Source organism: Hipposideros armiger, unplaced genomic scaffold, assembly GCF_001890085.2.
Source record: "Hipposideros armiger isolate ML-2016 unplaced genomic scaffold, ASM189008v1 scaffold_301, whole genome shotgun sequence".
In the NCBI taxonomy this organism is placed as follows: Eukaryota; Metazoa; Chordata; class Mammalia; order Chiroptera; family Hipposideridae; genus Hipposideros; species Hipposideros armiger.
In genome coordinates this window covers 1,432,046-1,450,329 of record NW_017731651.1, presented here as the reverse complement: position 1 = coordinate 1,450,329, position 18,284 = coordinate 1,432,046, and the positions used below count along the sequence as shown (strand labels likewise).

Sequence of the window (18,284 nt, the reverse complement as noted above, 5' to 3'; positions counted from 1 at the left end):
GGAGATTCGGAAAACAACTGAGGGGCATTGTTGGTAAGGGATTAGAAAGCGGTCTTTAAGAATTGGATTTAAACAGGAGTCCTGGCGTCGTTCGGCCTTCAGTGATTTCTGCAAAGCCATTTGACTGTGCCCACAGTGCTTAATTTCTCCAGGCCACGATGCCCTCATCTATAAGGTATGAGGGTCAGTCTGTTTTCCCTAAATGCCTAGTAACACTTCTGTGAGAATCAAAATAAAAAGGCAATTTATGTAAAAATGCTTTGTAAACTCTAATAGCATAAGGCGTAGTCCAGTGCTCACAGATTTTATTATACATAAGAATCACCATGGGGAGAGTCTAATTCAGCAACCGAGAATTCTAGTTCTGCATTTTGAGTGAGTCTCCAGGTGATTCTAGTGTGAGTGGCCTGCACACTTCACTTGGAGAAATACTGGTAGTCACTCTTAGGTCTAGACCTTAAGCTATAGTTTAAATACTGTGGATTTTGAAACAGTATATCTGTGTGCACTGGTGAGAACCAAAAAAAGTTGTTTCTGAGATCAGTTCATTAAGTCAGAGAAGACCTTACTGCCTAGCTGGTTTTGAAGCCGGACTTTACCATTTGCCAGTTGTGTGATCTGGGATTTCTCGGACCCTCAGATTCTTCATTGGTAAAAGGAAATTAATAACATCCATCTGGTAGTCATTGTATTTATTAGAGATAACATTTCTAGAACACCTCGTACAGTGCCCAGCTATGGCCTTCGATAAACAAGCAGAATTTCTATTGCCCAGATTTGAGTCTGGCTACTTCAGAGGGATGCTTGTCCAAAAGAAATGATTTAAGGCAATTTCTAATCACCTTTTTAAAAATTAGTTCATTGATGTCTGTTTTCCTTAAGGGAGGTTGTTTGCCAGGTATCCGAGCAAAAAAATGTCCTAGGATGATGCTTAATAAGGCATTTGGGTAATACATAAGGGAGCCCCATTTTCAATGTGATCCTGGCTGTTGGTAAAAAGGAGTGACCAGTGCAGGTACCATTTCCATCTGTAAAGCAGGAGGAACAGGCGGTGCTTTCTGCTTGTGACAGCTTCCTGGCCTTGCCCCGTTTCCTTCCTTAACGAGCTCCTCAGACATGCAATGTTTCACTGTCAAGCCAGTGATGAGCCTGCCTCCCAGCTACAAGGATAAACCAGTTCCAGAGCAGATCATAAAGTAAGTGGATTTTGTTGTTTGTTTTTCTAGAACATTTGTCTCTCTCACACACTTGATCTAAAAGTACATCAAAGCCAGTCTTCAGTTCATTATGGTTTGGAAGACCTTCTGTTGTCTCCATCCATTCAGGCTCCTATAACAGAATACCATAGACTGGGTGGCTGATAAACAATGGGAATTTATTTCTCACAGTTCTGGAGGCTGGGGAGCCCAAGATCAAGGTGCCGACAGATTCGGTGTCTGGTGAGGCTCTGCTTCTTGGTTCATAGATTGCTGTCTTCTCACTGTGTCTTTACATGATAGAAGGGTCGAGGGAGCTCTTTGGGACCTCTTTTATAAAGTCACTAAACCCATTCATGAGGGCTCCAGTATCATGTCCTAATCCCCTTTCAAAGGGCCCACCTCCTAATACCATCACATTGGGCATTAGGATTTCAGCCTAGGAATTTTTTTGGGGAGTAGGGGTGGGATACAAACATTTAGCCCATAGCAACTGTCCATCGCATTTTCAATATAAGATAAGAGCTTGGTAACGCAAAGGAATTTGGGAGTTTTGGTTTTTTAAACAGAGGGGAAGAAATTGGGATATTCAGCCTTAGGTTTTGGACCCCATAGCTCTTATTTCCACTCAGGATTCACAGTCAGTAGTGGCTGTGACCTCACTTTGCCTGGTAAGTTGCCCAGTGATTGCAGACCTAATCCCTTCTCCTGAGAAGCTAAAATGCTCGTAGAACTGTTATAAAACTATACATATGAGGTTATAAGCATGGACATAAACACATACACCATTTTAATTCATGAGCTGTGGAATAGATTCATAGATAATAAAATGGAGATGTGCAGTAAAATCACATTGTGCACCAACGCCAGCCTTCATTGTAGAGACTGTCAGTTATGAGATCGCGGAGTGGATAAGACTCAGTCTCTGTAAGATGTGTCCCAGGTTCCGTTGCAGTCAGATTTTGTGAGAGAGAAACGACAGCATTGCAGCTGTGTGTCTTTCCCCAGCTATTATAGAGCCAACGAAGTGCAGCAGTTCCAGTATTCCCGCCCATTCCGGAAAGGAGAAAAGGATCTTGACAATGAATTTGCTGTGAGTTCATCCCTTTGGCCCTCTAATAAAAAAATTTAAAAAAAAAAGGTAAACTTGATGTCCAAAATGGCGGCTGTCCACCTCACCAGCACGTACAGCAGAAATGATGGAAGGATGGAGGTTTCACGTGCTTATTACCAAGACAGCAGGCTGTCATCTCAGTTGAAAACCCTAGACCAGGAGTCCAGAAACTGCTCTCCTCCTGGGCCTGCCTGTACTATGACTTTGAGCAAGTCGCACCCCTCTGGACCTCAAATTGCCCATCTACAGGGTGAGAGGGCCCGAGGAGATGATCCCTTTCAACATTTTAACATCCAGAATCCTTACATTTTTGGTGAAAATATGGCCTGTTCTCTAGGGAGGCATTTAACTGAGCCAGGGCATTTTGCTGTTCTACAAGCCTGGGAACTAACCAGCATATTCTATTTTCCTTCCTTCCACCAGACCATGTGGATTGAAAGGACCACATATACGACCGCGTATACCTTTCCCGGGATTCTCAAGTGGTTTGAAGTCAAACAGATATCAACAGTGAGTCATTTGAAATTGGAACGCAGAAAAATCTTTCTGTCTCCACATATAATACGAGCCTTTGTTAAATACCCCCTCCAGTCCTCACTAGCTGTCTTCTGGCCAGCTTCGTTTTCCAAAAGAGAAATAAAAGACATGCTTGTCTAATAGAACTCCTTTGTAAAACTGATGTTACAACACCAACCCTAAAGGTTACTCACAGTGAATGACTCTTTTATGACCAAAGGAGTGTTGTCTCTTCAATGATCCTGCCAGCACCCAAAAACATTTTTGGAATGCCTCCTTTGAGTTTCCTGTCAATCACATTTTTCTCTCTCAGAACCTCCTTTTATTCTCCGCCGATCCTAGACTTCCTTCTTCATCGCTGCCCCAAATGGCCTGCTTTATGTTTTTAATATTTACTAAATCTGTTTTCTTTTTTTCTAGCGCCCCATGTTATTATACCGTATTTTTAGTCCCTCATTCATCTCTAGGTTGAAGCTATTGAAAAAGCCCTGTCATTGGCCTGCCTACCTCAGCTTTCTGAGCTCCATTTTCCTCAGTGCCTCAGAGTGTACATTTCATAGTGAAAACCTGACCATATCATTCTCATGCTTAAAAACGCTTTCCATGATGGCTCCCTAGTGCCTAGAGTGTAAAGTTTATACTCCGTCTCATTTTAATACAGGGCTGGTGAGACTCAGCTCGTCTACCTCATCGCCTATGGAATCTACTGGAACTAAACTGCACAGTCCGTGCTGTTTCAGCTCTCTGTGACACTGGGTCATTTTCTCTGCCTGAAATACCCTGTCACCACTTCTCAGCCTAACTCACTCCTATCCAGATTCAGTGTAGGCTCCAGCTTCTCCATCTCTGAAACTCCTAGGCTGGCTTAGATGCCCTTTCTCTGTGCCCATCGCATCCTGTACTTATTTCTAATGAGTTACCTACCATGTTCCATGTCTCGAGACCCCGCTGAAACCACAGGGTCCTCCCAGCCATGAAGTATATCTTAATCACTTTTGTAACTGTCGTGCACAGCACAGCACTTGGCGTAAAATAAGCTCTCAAGAAGTAAGCCCTGAACAGATCTGAAGTTTGGCATGTCCCATACCACCAGTGGTCAATTGTGGTTCATCAAGTATGAATATGATTTTTGGACAGAGACTTTTGAATGAAGTCTGGAGTAGGAGGTCACGCTGGCTGATAATGGGTACAAGGAAGGAGACAATTTTTCTTGAAACCTGGTTTTGAAGACATGTCCACAGGAGGAGCTCTCTCTGAATCTATATTGCATCTTGTTTCATTTTCATCTAAAATCGAACCTAAATATTCTAATACATCCTCTTCTTTCTGATTTCTGTTAACCACAGAACCCATGCTAAGTTGTGTTGTATATGGTCTGAGTGTATGGTTTCCAAAATCACTTACCTCTTCTCATAGGAGATGCAGCAAACCTCTCGCCAGTGAACATTTTTGTGGTGCAGCAGTGTCTTGGATCAGATATCCTCTTACTCTGTTGTCACTGATCTCAAAAATGTCTGAGGAAGCTTTGCCTAGAAAACAGTCATTATTATAGCTCCAGTATTTTCTTCTCACAACTTCTGTAGACACGTTGCGCCAGGAAGTAATCATTACTGTAATTCTAATTTTTAAGTCATCCTTGTACTTTCTAAGGAGATTTTTAAGAGCTTATTTTGTAACTTACCAAGGCCATTTCAAATAAATAGAGTATCCTAAGAAACATAACCATGACAAGTGAAACCTCACTTTTCTGTGGTTGGTGGGAATTTTATGCCTTTTGAGAGGAATACATGGGCTTTTATCAGGCTTTGCTGTGGAGCTCACCATGTGCGCTTCCTCTGCCGTGTTCTCTGTCACAGGAAGAAATCAGCCCTCTGGAGAACGCCATCGAAACCATGGAACTCACCAATGAGAGGATCGGCAACTGCGTTCAGCAGCATACCTGGGACCGGTCGCTCTCTGTGCATCCTCTCTCCATGCTGCTCAATGGCATCGTGGACCCGGCCGTCATGGGGGGATACTCCAACTACGAAAAGGTGGGCTGGGTCCCCGGGACCGCATGTGACTCTGAGGTCTGAGTCCCTCTGTGCCTCCCTCTGTGGCGTTGTGCAGCCAGTGGATTAGTTTCTTCCCACCTCTCTGAGAGATTTTCCACTCCCTTTTTTATGAATGGGCAGATGAAATTAATGAAAAGCTTGTCCCCAGCACCACACCTCCTAGAGATGCTCGGCAACCAGCCAGGGTTAAGCCACTGCCTGGTAAAGAGCCCCTGAAAGATCAGCCCAATATACCATAGCTGGTTGATTCGCCTGCTGTTCCTCTCCCACTCCCCAGCTCCCCTGGGAGGTAGAGAGCAAATGGGTGGGTTCCACCACTGAGGTCGCCCTGGAAGTGAAGCAGCATGTGTGGGAAACACAGAGCCACACTCTGTTGAAAATTAGCCATTAGGAATCTGCACCCGGACTTGGTGGGCCAGAGGTTGTTGTGGACCAATGCTCACCCTGGCTCTACAATTAAATGATGTCAAGTTTTTCTTGAAAAACAGGAAACGGGTGCTTACCAACTTGTGAGTGCTTTTCATAGGGTTTGCATGTAGCCCCATTTAAAATGAAGGTGACGCATTTAGTAAGTAAAGTTCAGTTACGTATAATTAATAGAGATAGGACTTTTTAATTGTTAGATACGTTTTCAGTGGTTAAATAATGTTGGAGTCCTCCTCTTGAATATAAATAGACGTTTGGCTAGTGTACCCCTGTGGAGTAGCATGGAGAATGGGTGGAAAGAAAAGGAGATGGATAGGAAGTGCAAGCAGACAATAAGTGGACTCATTCTCTTATTTCTACACAGTGGCCTGGGAAGACCAGGGACGTTACTATCAGTCACTCCTATGACCCAATCTTTGCTTCCCCTGCTGTGTGCCCTTGGGCTAGACATTTAACCTCTCTGAGCTCCAGGTTTCTTATCTGAAAGAAGTAAGGAAAATACCTAACTCATAGGAATGACCTGCGGCTTAAGGGAGACATCCTTGTATGATGTATAAAAAACATCACACAATGCTTGCCATGTAGTTCAGACTTGATCGGTGTCAACTTTCTTCCTACCTCCTGTCTTCTTGGAAGGAATGTGTGATTTGAACGTTTTTTCTGAGCCGTGTCACAGCGCTGTGTACCAGTGCTACAGTAACCTTCTTGGGGAAGGACTTCACACCAGAGATAAATTCTAGTTTGCTCATGTTGGGTTTCAGTCATAATTTCCAGTGTTACAGTGGAATTCAATACAAAACTCAGATCCAAAACATGATACTGTCTTTTACTATTATAATGATTTCAGTGTCTATTTTTTCCCCATAAGCTATCTGATACTAACTTTAATATGTTTTTCCAAGTATTAATTTTTTTCAGAATGCCCCTAAACTCAGATTCATATATGCCAATATCTGTGGATATTATATAACTTCGTATGAATTTTTTTCCATTGTGACCATCTTCTAATTAAAATGAAAAAAAAAAGGAAATATATATAAACAAATATATTTCAGGAACTTTGGCTTGAAATATGATGTTATACTTTGAATGACTATGTCTGACTTTGTACATTTCTAAACACAAGAAAAAGGGGAAATGCAGTGATTACCATGACCTATTGCGATCAGTTGGGGAGCTCCTCATTACCTGCCTGATACAGGTGACCAATTTTAAGGAAGCCCCTTCATCATTGCCTGAATGATAAGAACACAGGAGCTGTTGGCTGTAATTCATCAGCCCTTTCTATTGTGAGGCAGGACTCTGCAACAGAAATTGATTTCAGGGCACTCTGATGTTTCCTGATTCAACTGCATTTTATCATGTATCAAAAAGCCTTTTTAACTTACAAAAATTGAAACTGCTGCTTGTCCTTGAAAGGTAAAGGTAGATGAAGGTTTAAGCCAATACTGCTTTTTCATGTATATTAACAGTCCTTCTCAACACGCATCTGGCTAAAGTGAGCTGCTTGGAAAATGTCCCATCCTGCTTCCTTTTGGTGATAACTTGGCCTCCACCTATTTACATTCTCAGATGTATTTGTCAGGGCTGCCTTAACAAAGTCCCACCAACAGGGTGGCTTAAAACAAGGGGAAGGTATTGGCTCCCAGTTCTGGAGTCCAGCGGTCTGAGATCACAGTGTCAGCAGGGTTGATTCCCTCTGAGGGCTGTGAGGAAGAAACCGCCCCCTGCCTCTCTCCTCGCTTCTGGTGGGTTGCTGGCCATCTGCGGCCTTCCTTGGCTTGTAGACGACTGTCTTCTTGTGTGTCTTCCCAAGGTGTTCTTCCTGCGTCGTGTGTGTGTCTGTCTCCACAGGTCCCCGTTTTATAAGGACACTGGTGAGATTAGATTAGGGGTTCATCCCACTTCCGCGTGGCCTCATCTTAACTGATTACATCTGTACCAGCTCTGTTTCCAGCTAAGATCCCATCCTGAGGCGCCGGGGTTTAGGACTTCCACACATGAATTTACAGGGGACGATACAGTTCAACCCGTAATGTCTTTGCACAAGGCAGACAGTTTGCATATATTCTGGTCTCCACCCAAAATGGCCCAATCACTTTTATAACTGTTGTTATATCCTGTAGTTTCAGGAACTCTTGGCTTTCGTATAACGGGGTGGCTTTCCTAGTAGTGGAGTATAAGAGAGAGGGGAAACTTTGAAGACTGGTCATTGAAAGCACTCTCAGAAATGAAGGTTAAGGTACAGGGAGAAAATACATAACTCCCACTGAGAACTCTGATTGGAAATGTTCACTACAGACTTCTGTTTTCTTTCCTAATGAATCCTGACTTTTAAAATGATTTCCCAAGGGACACCTATTTATAGTGTGAGTTTGGGTTTTATTTCCCTATTATAGGGCCTCAACCATGGGGACCATGAATGTTTATTGATGATGTTATGGGTGACACGGTCTTGACATTTTATGAAATGCAGTTTTATTTCATATTTTCAAATCATTTTCACATCTGTATCTCAGGTTGTCTTCAGAATGCCTTTTGCATGGATGATTAGTAAAAAAGGACAGATATTAATCTTCATTTAATATGGGAAAAAATTGTGATACAGCTTGTGTCACGTGATAGAGTCGAAAAACCCTTATCAGCCCCATCTCCAGTCTATTAAATTTTTGCTCTTTCCTTTATAGTATCTCCATACTTAATCTAATGACTATCCTTTAGATATTGTCATTTGGTCTTTTCTTAGTTCTTTGGGGAAGTTATTTTAATGAATGACATTCTGCTCTGCTGCTGATGATTATTTGGTGTGTGTGAGAGAGAGAGAGAGATTGTTGAAGAGAGAGAGATTGTTGAGAATATACTCTTGCTAGGAACTTCATGATTCTCGAAAGACCACAAAATAGTGCATACCTTCTTGAATTGTTCACTACAGTGTAAGAACTATCCCAGGAAAGGATTGACTATTTCCTTAGTTGTTACTGGTGTGTCAGCTAGAACAGAAGACATTTTCCACCCTCCCAGGCTTCCCTCCCCTTCTTTTAGGATCAGATGCACAGACAGGTATGTGTTCTAACTAACGTTCACATATGCTCTGTTTTCAGGCTTTTTTTACAGAGAAGTATTTGCAGGAACATCCCGAAGACCAGGAGAAGATTGAGATGCTAAAGCGACTGATAGCGTTACAGGTATGGCTCTCGGGAGGTGTGTGCCCATACAGCTGCCACACTGCGCTGCATGGGCAGCCACAGTGCATGGGTCCAGGATACTCTCTGTGCCTTAAATCTACAAGCCCACTTTTAGTGTTACTTGTCTTTCTTTTTTTTAACCCTTGGAATCGCAACCTGTGTGTGTGTTGGGCAAAGCAGCCTAGAAACCGCATTCCATTAGACTGCACGGTGATGAGAGGGGCCTTCCTAGAGGCGAGATTCAAGTCCCCCCACTTGGTCTCCTGGCCCGTGTTTCAGCTGAGAGGTGTTAGCCTCACTAGTTTCTCTCTCTCACTGGTTCAATGAACAGTGGGACAAAATACAGCCCTCTAGTTCAGTCTGAGGCTTAAACCTATCTGTCGCTCATCCACAGAAATGCCTCCGGGCTCAGGTGGGTTTGCCTCCTCCAGCAGCTCTTCCCAATTTGGGACCTGCTTGTGTCCTAGGTGTGTGTGATTTCTCTGCATTGTTGACCCAAGGGTTCCAGCTCCCAAGCCCTACACTGACAAGTAGCGTTCTCATTTGATATGTGCTGTGTCTACCTGTTTACCTGCCCATCCCCACCCCGCATTCTTCCCCAACCTCCAAATCCGAATGACCCCTCCTCTTAAACCGCATTCCATGCTTCCCATGCCCTTTTATCCAGATGCCGCTGCTGACGGAGGGAATCCGCCTCCATGGGGAGAAGCTGACCGAGCAGCTCAAGCCGTTGCACGACCGCTTGTCCTCTTGCTTCCAGGAACTCAAGGAGAAAGTGGAAAAGCTCTATGGGGTTATAACACTGGTAGGTTTTGTCTTAATAGCCTATAAGCTTTTTCTAGTCTCTGCTACCTTTTATGACATTGACCAGTTTTTCAATTGCCAAACGAGTCAAAATAGCATCAATTTGGCATGAAAATACCTGGGGCTGGTCAGAGACGTCATGGTCTGCTTTTGATGACCTTCAACCGTCGTTGTGCTAGATAAGGATTCTCTAACTTGAATGACCTCCCAGAACTACCTAGAAGGCATGTGAAAACCCACATTGCTGGGCCACCACCCCAGGGTTCCTGATTCAATAGGTCTGGGGTGGGGCCCGAGAATCTGCATTTCTGACATGCTCCCAGGTGACAGTGCTACTGCTGGTCCAGGGCCAACACTAACTTCTTTATTTTGACGAAGAGTTTACACTTTTCACACCTTTGAAGGGGAAAAAGAATTGTGCGGTACATTTTATAACGCATGGAGCTGATTTCATAGTTTTTGGCAGTTCTAACACATTTCTCACAACTATAATTTTCTTTTTTTCTCCTGAGAAGTTGTGTGGAGGGGCGTGTGGTTTCAGCTTTATTTATCTGCTCTTTTTGACTTGGATTCACCCTGCTGTCTTTATTCTTGGAACCCTGGGATTTCAGATTCTCTTTCCTCAAGTCAAAGCTCTATATTTCTTTTCATTCACTCCTCCCCCTTATTCCCATACCTCCATCTCCACTACATTTGTCTCCAGAGTACCTTTTTGATCATCTCTTTCAGTCATCCAAGTATTCAGTCATGCATTCCTAAGAATTTGCCTCCTAACCTACTGCCAGTTAAGAGTTTTCTTTTTTTTTTTTTTTTTTTGCTGAGCCATCCTGCCACCTGTTGGCAGCTCAGCGGCTGCTCAGCTTGGGGCGGGAATCGAACCGCTGTTACTCAGAGCTCACACTCTTGAGGGAGCTCTTAACCAACTGAGCCACTCGGCCGGCCCTAAGAGTTTTCTTATAGGAACATTTGTCATTTACACAAGTTCCTAGATGGCAGAGAATGTGCCTTTCACCTCATGAGTTGAGTTTTTACTAGACCCAGGTCAACATTAGCATGTAAATTTGATATGGTGGCACATGGGGATAATTGATCCTATTGGAGACATTGCTCATGAAAGTAGATCAATGTTACTTTACTTCCTAAAAGTCACCAGGTTGAGTGTCAGGTCTACAGTTTCAATCTAAAACTTTTCTATTCAGCCAATGTTCCATTTTTTAAATGCCAAAAAAAAGCTAAGCTGGAGAAGCACACAGTTTTGCTATTTTATTAGTGCGTAATGAACATATTGTTTTTTTTCCCTCTGTCTCTCATGTGGCTGGCAGCAAATTATGCTGAATTTTTCTTTAGTCTTAGAAGCAAGGTAGGTTTAACCTGAGTTGTGTCTATTACTAAGAATACAAGTACTTGCAATATTTGAAAACTTGAGGTAGCACAGGCACCAACCAGTCAGGATGGGGTGCCGGCCAATACAAATGGGCACGAGCCACAAATGAGCAGGGGGTCTGCACCCGTTCATGTGGGCTGAATCCCAGGCCAGCTAACCATGAGGGGTCTTGTGTTCTTCAGCCATCCAACTTGACTGAGAGGAAGAAAAGCCGCACGGGGTCCATTGTGCTACCCTACATCATGTCATCTACGCTGCGGAGACTGTCCGTCACCTCGGTGACATCCTCTGTGGTTTCCTCCTCTTCTAACTCATCTGACAATGCCCCTTCCAGACCAGCATCTGATGGGTAAGGGTTTGATCTATAATTGCCAGGAGGGGTGGGGTAACTCCTTAGTAATGTTTGCTTTTGGTCACCAAAGTGAGACTTGGTCAACATAGATACATCATCCTCATAAGGGAAATAATTCAGAGTTCAGGGGTTATTAGCCTTTGGGTCATTCTCATTGTCTCTTTCATGAGGAATATCATTATTCACATAATGATAACAGTTACGAAAAATGGAAAGAAAAATCATCCATAATCCTATCACACCCTGTCACCCACCTGATCATGTCCTGATTTATTTTTTATCATTTTTTTGTTAGGCTCAGATATACAAACCAACAATGATTAAACATTGACACCCCTCACAAAGTGATAACCCCAACAAGTCTACTACCCATCTGACACTGAACATAGTGATTACAATACCATTGACTGTACTCCTTGTTTAAGCTATGTCATTATATCTAAACAAATAATCATAACAGTTTATTTTAAATTTAATATAAAACATTTAGCTTGTATTAATTTAAATGCATTTTTATTATTAAGAATTGTAGCAAACGTATTTGTACATGGACATATAGCTTTGATTATTTAGGATGCATTCTCAGATTACTTCTCGACCTTTTGGTGAAGATCAAGTGTAGGATGGATTTCCAAAAGCGTATATTACCTAGCCAGTGGATGAGATTTTTTTGCAGTTGTTGATATATCAAATACTAATATGTAATGCCATATGAAATATATGAGTAGTTATATAATTTTCATCACATATTCACCCATATTGGGTATTTGTACTATTTTTAAACCTTTTGAATTCTTAAATATTAAATAATGCCTGACTCATTTGTTCATTTTTTTTCCTCTTCTATGGATTTTTCATATCATACAGGGTTACCTTTGTGGAAAGCATAGAAGTTCTGTTCTGTTCAGTAACTCCTTTTTTAAATAAACTCTGTCCCAGTCAAAAAAGAAAAGTTTTGAAGTAGCTGTTGAAAATCAGACACTGCAATGCTGATGCCATAGGGCCCTAGACAGACAGGAGGTGACTGGAGTCTTCTTTAGGTCATGACCCCAGGCAAGGGAGCTGAGTGCTCTTGCCCAGATTTCCCCAGTAGGTAAAAAGAAGTCATTGGTAATATTTTCTAACATTTATTCAGGATGTTTCTTTAAAGAAGCTCAAACTCTTTCACACCTGATAATCCTGCATCTCCTATGACCAGTGTTTTGTCACAATATTCATTAAAACTTTCATGGTGATGATTGGGCATGCCATCCTGTTTGGCAAATGGAAGGCTAAGGCACAAAGAGAATTACTTTATGAAACACAGTGTGTTGTGTTAAAGGGAGCCATGAGGAATTACACATCAGGCCAACTGAGTACCTGCTTAGAGCACCAGCAAAGCAGGGGCCCCAAACCAAATATATATATTTTTAAGTTAATCTTTGATATTTCAGGGAAGTCATTGAAGTTGTCATTATAAGAAAAAAATAACACAGACACTGTGGGACTACACTATAGTTATTTAATGGTTTAGTTTGGTTCATTATTAGACCATAGTGAAACATCTTTGACTGTCGATCTGGTGACACAGTCCTTGACCTTCATTCTCAGTCTCTCAAGTACAGTAACAGTTGGTCCGATAGAGTCTTAAGTGGTTTTGTTTGCTTTTTTTCTGTGACCAATTACTATTCAAGGTGATTTTTTTTTGGTTTGATTTGGCTTGGTTTGTTTTAAGAATAATTAGGGTCTTTTTTATAATTTAGTTCTATGATATATTTTTTAAATTAGTACAGATTTAAGATAAATTATAGTGAGTGGCTTCCCACTGAATATATTAATAATTGGAAAATACCAAAATATTGAAAATTCCGACACGTAATCTCTTTTTAAAATGTAAGAAAAGATAAAAGTGAGAATAATTTGAAATAAGAAAAAGAAACTGTAGTCTAAAAGCAGGTCCCACTGTGACTCCAGTGTTTCCTTAACCTGACGTCCTTATAACTTTCTCATCCTGTATCTTCACAGAAGAAGGGAAAAATATTTTGTAGAAAACGAAACCTAAAGCATTAAAAGGCTTAAAATGACTTAGGATGCATGTCAACCAAATACAACCAAGTGAATCTTATTTGGATCCTGAGTCAAACAGATCACTTAAAAAAATTATGAGACAATCAGGAAATTTGAACATTGACTGGATGTTTGATGAACTGCAAGAATTATTCATTTTTTTAGGAATGATGATGGAACTGTAGTTATGTTATGAAGATGAATTCTTGTCTTATAGAGATATGCACTGAAATATTTATAGATGAGATGATAGGACATCTAGGAATTGCTTCTAACTAGTCCACTGAAGGTGTGAGAATGTGACTGTGTGTATATACGAAACAAGATTGGCCATGAGTTGATCATTGTTGATGCTGAGTGATGTATACATAGGAGTTTGTTATATTCTCTCCACTTTTTTGTATGTTTGAAAATTTTCTATAATAAAATGTAAAAATGTCTTTGCCCAATTATCCCCTCTAAAATATCTTGCTTGAAGATTGCTGTATTTGATAACTAGTGACACTAAATTTTAAAGAATTATTTGGACTCCTTTTTTCATGAAACACCTGTTTATATCCTTTGGCAAGTTTAAGAAATTGAGGTACTCATATTTGTCTTCTTGATTTGTAAAGTTCTCATGTGTTAAACATACTTGCCATCTAAAATATGATTTAGTTTACTCCTGATGCTTTTTGCTGAACAGAAGCTTTAAATTTTTAAATACTAAGAGCCAATAGGTTTCTATATTGTCTTATACCAAAGATTTGGGGTATTTTTATAGGCTTTATTTTTTACAGCAGGTTTAGGTTCACAGCAAAATTAAACAAAGTACAGAGATTTCCCATATACCCCCTGCCCCACACACGCACAGCCTCCGCCTTTTATCATCATCCCCAGTGGAGTGGTGCATTTGTTACAACTGGTGTACCCACATTGACACATCATTATCACCCAGAGTCCGTAGTTTACATTAGGGTCACTCTTAGTGTTGCACATCCTGAGTTTTGATAAATGTATGACAACATGTATTCATTGTAGAATAATTTCACTGTCCTAAATGTCCTCTGCCTGTGCTCTGCCTATCCATCCCGCCAAACGTTTTATTCATATGGAGCAAAACCTACCAATTTTTAATTAGACCAGGACCTATTAAGTACCCTTTAGAGGCTGTAAGCAATACCCATCATAAAGATATAATATCTTTTTTAAACCCCCCCTTGTTTTTACATTTTGTCATATTTGTTTCCTCCCCTCCTCTCTCTCTCCCTCTCTCTCTCTCTCTCTCTCTCTCTCTCTGCGTCTCTCCTCCCCACACCTTACCCCACTGAACCACTTGAGAGTAGGTTGCGTACATCATGCCATTAAGAACAGGCAGATTGTCTTATATGACCACATACTACAGTATAGCCTATAAATTCAGGAAATTTAACATTTTCACAATACTTTAAGCTACAACCCATATTCTAGTTCTGTCAGTTGTCCCAATAATGTCTTGTTAGCAATTTTTGGTACAGAATCCAATCAAAATCACATATTGTATTTAACCATGCCTCTCTTTGCTTTTTATTCTGAAATAGTTTTCTTAACCTTTCTTCGTCTTTCATAATATTGACATTTTTTAATATTATGTGCCAGTTATTTTATTGAATTTCCCTTCCTTTGGGTTTGTCTGAAGTTTCTTCATGCTTAGGATTCAGGTTATACATTTTTGCGTGATGCTGTGTTCTTTTGTGGTATATTCAGAAGCATATTATGTCTATTTGTCTCTTATTGGAGATGTTAATTGATCATGTGGTTAAGGTTTTGTCCATTTTCTGTGTAGTTACTATTCTTCCCTTTGTAAGTAATAAATCATTTATGGGGAGATATTTTGAGACTCGCCTGTTTTGCATTAAACTCTTCCCCTCTATACAGAACATCTAATCATGATTCTTGAGTCAACGTTTTACTACTGTGCTTGAAAATCTATCATAATTAAGAAACATTTAAGGAGTTCTCTTATATGCTAGGCAGTTCTAAGAATTCGGCAGTAACCTTACACGGCAGGTACTATTATTATTCCCATTTTACAGATAAGGCAACTGAGGTATGACAAGGTTATCGGCCCAAGGTCACCCAGCAAGTAAGTTTAGGTAGGATTTGAACGTGGCTATCTGGCTCCAGAGCATGTGCTATTTGTTATCCACGAAATAAAGCCGCCTATTCATCTTTTACTGTATGAATTGTGTCTTTGCATGTATGTTTAGTAAGACCTTCTCTTCCTGGGATAAGATATTCACTAATATTTTTTCCCGTGCTTTGATGGTCTTATTTCTGTACGTGCATGAGATGTTCATTTGGCAGCTGAACATTCAGACTTAGAACCTGAGAGGGAAGTCAGGTCACGAATAGGTTGAGGAGTCGTCACCTCTGGTCTTTTTGGAGTAAAGTTTGTCTGTGTTTTGTGCTTTGTCCGTGTTCTTGGCCAATAGGTCAATCCTGGAGCCACTTCTAGAGCGCAGGGCCTCGTCCGGTGCCAGGGTTGAAGATCTGCCCCTCAGAGAGGACAGTGAGAACCGGATCAGCAAGTTCAAGAGAAAAGAATGGAACCTGAGCAAGTCCCAGGTCATTGCAGAGAAACCGCAAGAACCGGATCTGATGGTAAAAAAATAAAAGAGAGAGAGAGAGAAAAAAAATGAAATCACCAGAGGTTTTCCAGTGCATTCCCAGGCGTACCACCATTCACTTCCCAGCTCTGAGTCACCAGATAGAAGCCTGCCCGCGGCTTTCTTAGGACCCAGCCGCCTGTGGTAGTGTCAGATCTCAAACTGTGCTAAGAAAAGCACATACAGTGAACCTGAGTCTCTACATCAATAATGGCACAAGATCTTGTACCCACAATGTAAACAATGTGGGTTGACGTTTGGAGTTGTGGTTCTCACCACCATGTTCCATGAGTCACTCCAAATATTGTCATTTCTCTCCTTTTAACTTAAAAAAAAAAAAAGAAAGGTACTCTTTTGTTCCATAGCCACATCAAGTTGTTAAGTGTGGCAAGACCAGCTTTCTCTGAGAATCAGGGTGGCTCATTTTCAACCTAAATGACACAATCCAGCTGTGGTCAAAAATCAAGTCTGCAGACCTCCAGAAAATAATCTGTGGTTCAGGGACTGCCTTTTAGTATCTTTGCCAGGGTGCCCGCCACATAACAATGTGATAGGCTTAAAAATGGCTCCTGGAATTACGCCCTAGGACAAGTTTCTGCTCAGCAGACAAGGTTGTTCAAAGCATTGATGAGCTCAGCTTTCCTCACCATGAGAACGTTTTCCTGTGTTTCCCCCGCCCCCATACTAGAGCCCATCCAGGAAAGGACAAAGGCCAAAGAGTCTCCAGTTGTCGGACAATCGGCTGACACCGTTTCAGGGTTCTTCACCTCCTCCGTCAACACCCTTGAGCCCACCTCCACTCACTCCTAAAGCCACCAGGACCCTAAGTAAGTTTTCCTATATATAAATCCCTTCTAGGGAATGGAGTGTGTTCAGTTCAATTCGGTGGTAGTGAGTATAATGCAGTTAGACTAGAGTTTGGCAAGGATTCCTCAGGTTTGCCAAGACTCATTCAACTTTTCTCCATAGTGATCCAAAGGATCTCCCTGCCCCTTGTCCAGTTATGAAGGGATAAATGAGGTAGATCTGTACGAGGACCAGACAGAATGCAAGTACCTTATGAACTATTGAGTACATAGCCCTGTACCTTATGTAGAGAGGAGTCCAAAATAAGGACAAGAAGTAGACCCACTCCATAAACGACTCTCAGTCAGGCTCGGAGAACAGCTGTGCATACTGCCTGAGAAGAATTACAGGGTACTCTTAGTACAAAGGAATACTGGAGGGTGAAGTCGTCGTTCCAAATGGAAGACAAAAGTCAACCAAGTGTTAGAGATAATCAGGTAAGTTTTTCAAGAGGAAGCAGTGCACCCTTTAAAGGATAACACTAAGACAGTTCAGTTAAATTTAATCCATGTTTATTGATCACCTACTATGTGACTGACATTGTTTTCTAAGCATTTGGGATACATATATCAGAGAATAGAGTAATAATACCCTAAGTCCTAGAAAATGTTCACATCTTCAGCTTAATAGTAAAAACCCTGAACAGAATGGAATTTTTACTTCAGAACGTCTTGTAAATCCTTCTGGTGAATGAAGGGTGCTACTTTTTACACAAGAGGTAAGGGGTCTTTGTCATTCTATCCACAGAAACCGTAGAATATGAGCTTAGCAATTTGACCAGGTTGGTTCAGGTGTTACCATGGCAAGCAGAAGTTCCTTGAGATGCTCTGATGAATTCTTCTCTCTGCTTTCATCCACTTTGTATCATTTCTAGGCTCCCCGTCGTTGCAGACAGACGGGCTGATGAGTGCTACTGTGCCACCTCCCCCTCCCCCCAAAAGCAAGCCCTACGAGAGCAGCCAGAGGAACTCCACGGAGGTAGGGGGACCGCGGCTGACACACTGGGGCCAGAGAACACCTCTCGGGGGAATGAAGCTTTGGATTTTTCAAGCTTTTCAATAGGCAGCTTTTCCCGTAGATTTGTCACTCTAAGTAATTCTTGGTTTATTCCTGAAACCATAAAAGATAGGGCAGTTTTTGATGGGAAGGAACAATAGGCAAGTAGGCCTTTGCATCACTTTGAAGGTCAATCTTTTCTCTGTACCTCACCCTCGGGACAGGTGGGCGAAATAAGAAGTGAGCTCTGGTAAAGAGTTTACTTCTTCTGAGTGAGTGGCAGCTCTTCTGGAATGGCCTCTGAGGGGTTTCCTTTCGTCATACCACAAATACTTATTGAATGCCCGCTTTATGTGTGCCAAGTACCCAAGTGTTGGGGATGGAGCAGTGTTGGTGTATATCGGATTCACTCAAGGCGAGCAAGGGAGGATAAATAAGTCTTATTTTCTTTTCATAGCAAAGGCTATGTGGATCAACTCAGATCAGTTAGAAGCTAAAGCAGGGTGTTGGAAATACGGAGGAGAAGGCAGAATAGGAAAGAAAGCTAAGACTCATGTCTCCTTTCGTGTGTCTGCTCCCTCAGATTGCTCCCCCGCTGCCTGTGCGAAGAGAAGCCAAAGTCCCACCCCCACCACCTCCCAAAGCTCGGAAATCTGGCGTCCTTTCTTCTGAGCCTGGATCCCAATAAGGATCTTGTTCTCCCTCTGAAACTCAAAGCACCTTGGACAACTGATGCCA

The 18,284-nt window shown here is 41.7% G+C and overlaps 1 protein-coding gene across 1 annotated transcript in view; it reads left to right on the top strand.

Moving 5' to 3' along the window:
* The window catches only part of DOCK5 (dedicator of cytokinesis 5), a 217,688-nt gene that overhangs the window by 194,619 nt on the left and 4,785 nt on the right, over positions 1-18,284 (top strand). The window contains exons 42-52 of the mRNA XM_019659565.1: positions 1,115-1,196; positions 2,205-2,289; positions 2,734-2,820; positions 4,683-4,859; positions 8,408-8,491; positions 9,159-9,296; positions 10,862-11,028; positions 15,531-15,699; positions 16,393-16,531; positions 17,425-17,528; positions 18,130-18,238. Coding sequence (XP_019515110.1) covers positions 1,115-1,196; positions 2,205-2,289; positions 2,734-2,820; positions 4,683-4,859; positions 8,408-8,491; positions 9,159-9,296; positions 10,862-11,028; positions 15,531-15,699; positions 16,393-16,531; positions 17,425-17,528; positions 18,130-18,234 — 1,337 coding nt within the window. The 3' untranslated portion in view covers positions 18,235-18,238. The remainder of the gene's footprint in view (positions 1-1,114; positions 1,197-2,204; positions 2,290-2,733; positions 2,821-4,682; positions 4,860-8,407; positions 8,492-9,158; positions 9,297-10,861; positions 11,029-15,530; positions 15,700-16,392; positions 16,532-17,424; positions 17,529-18,129; positions 18,239-18,284) is intronic.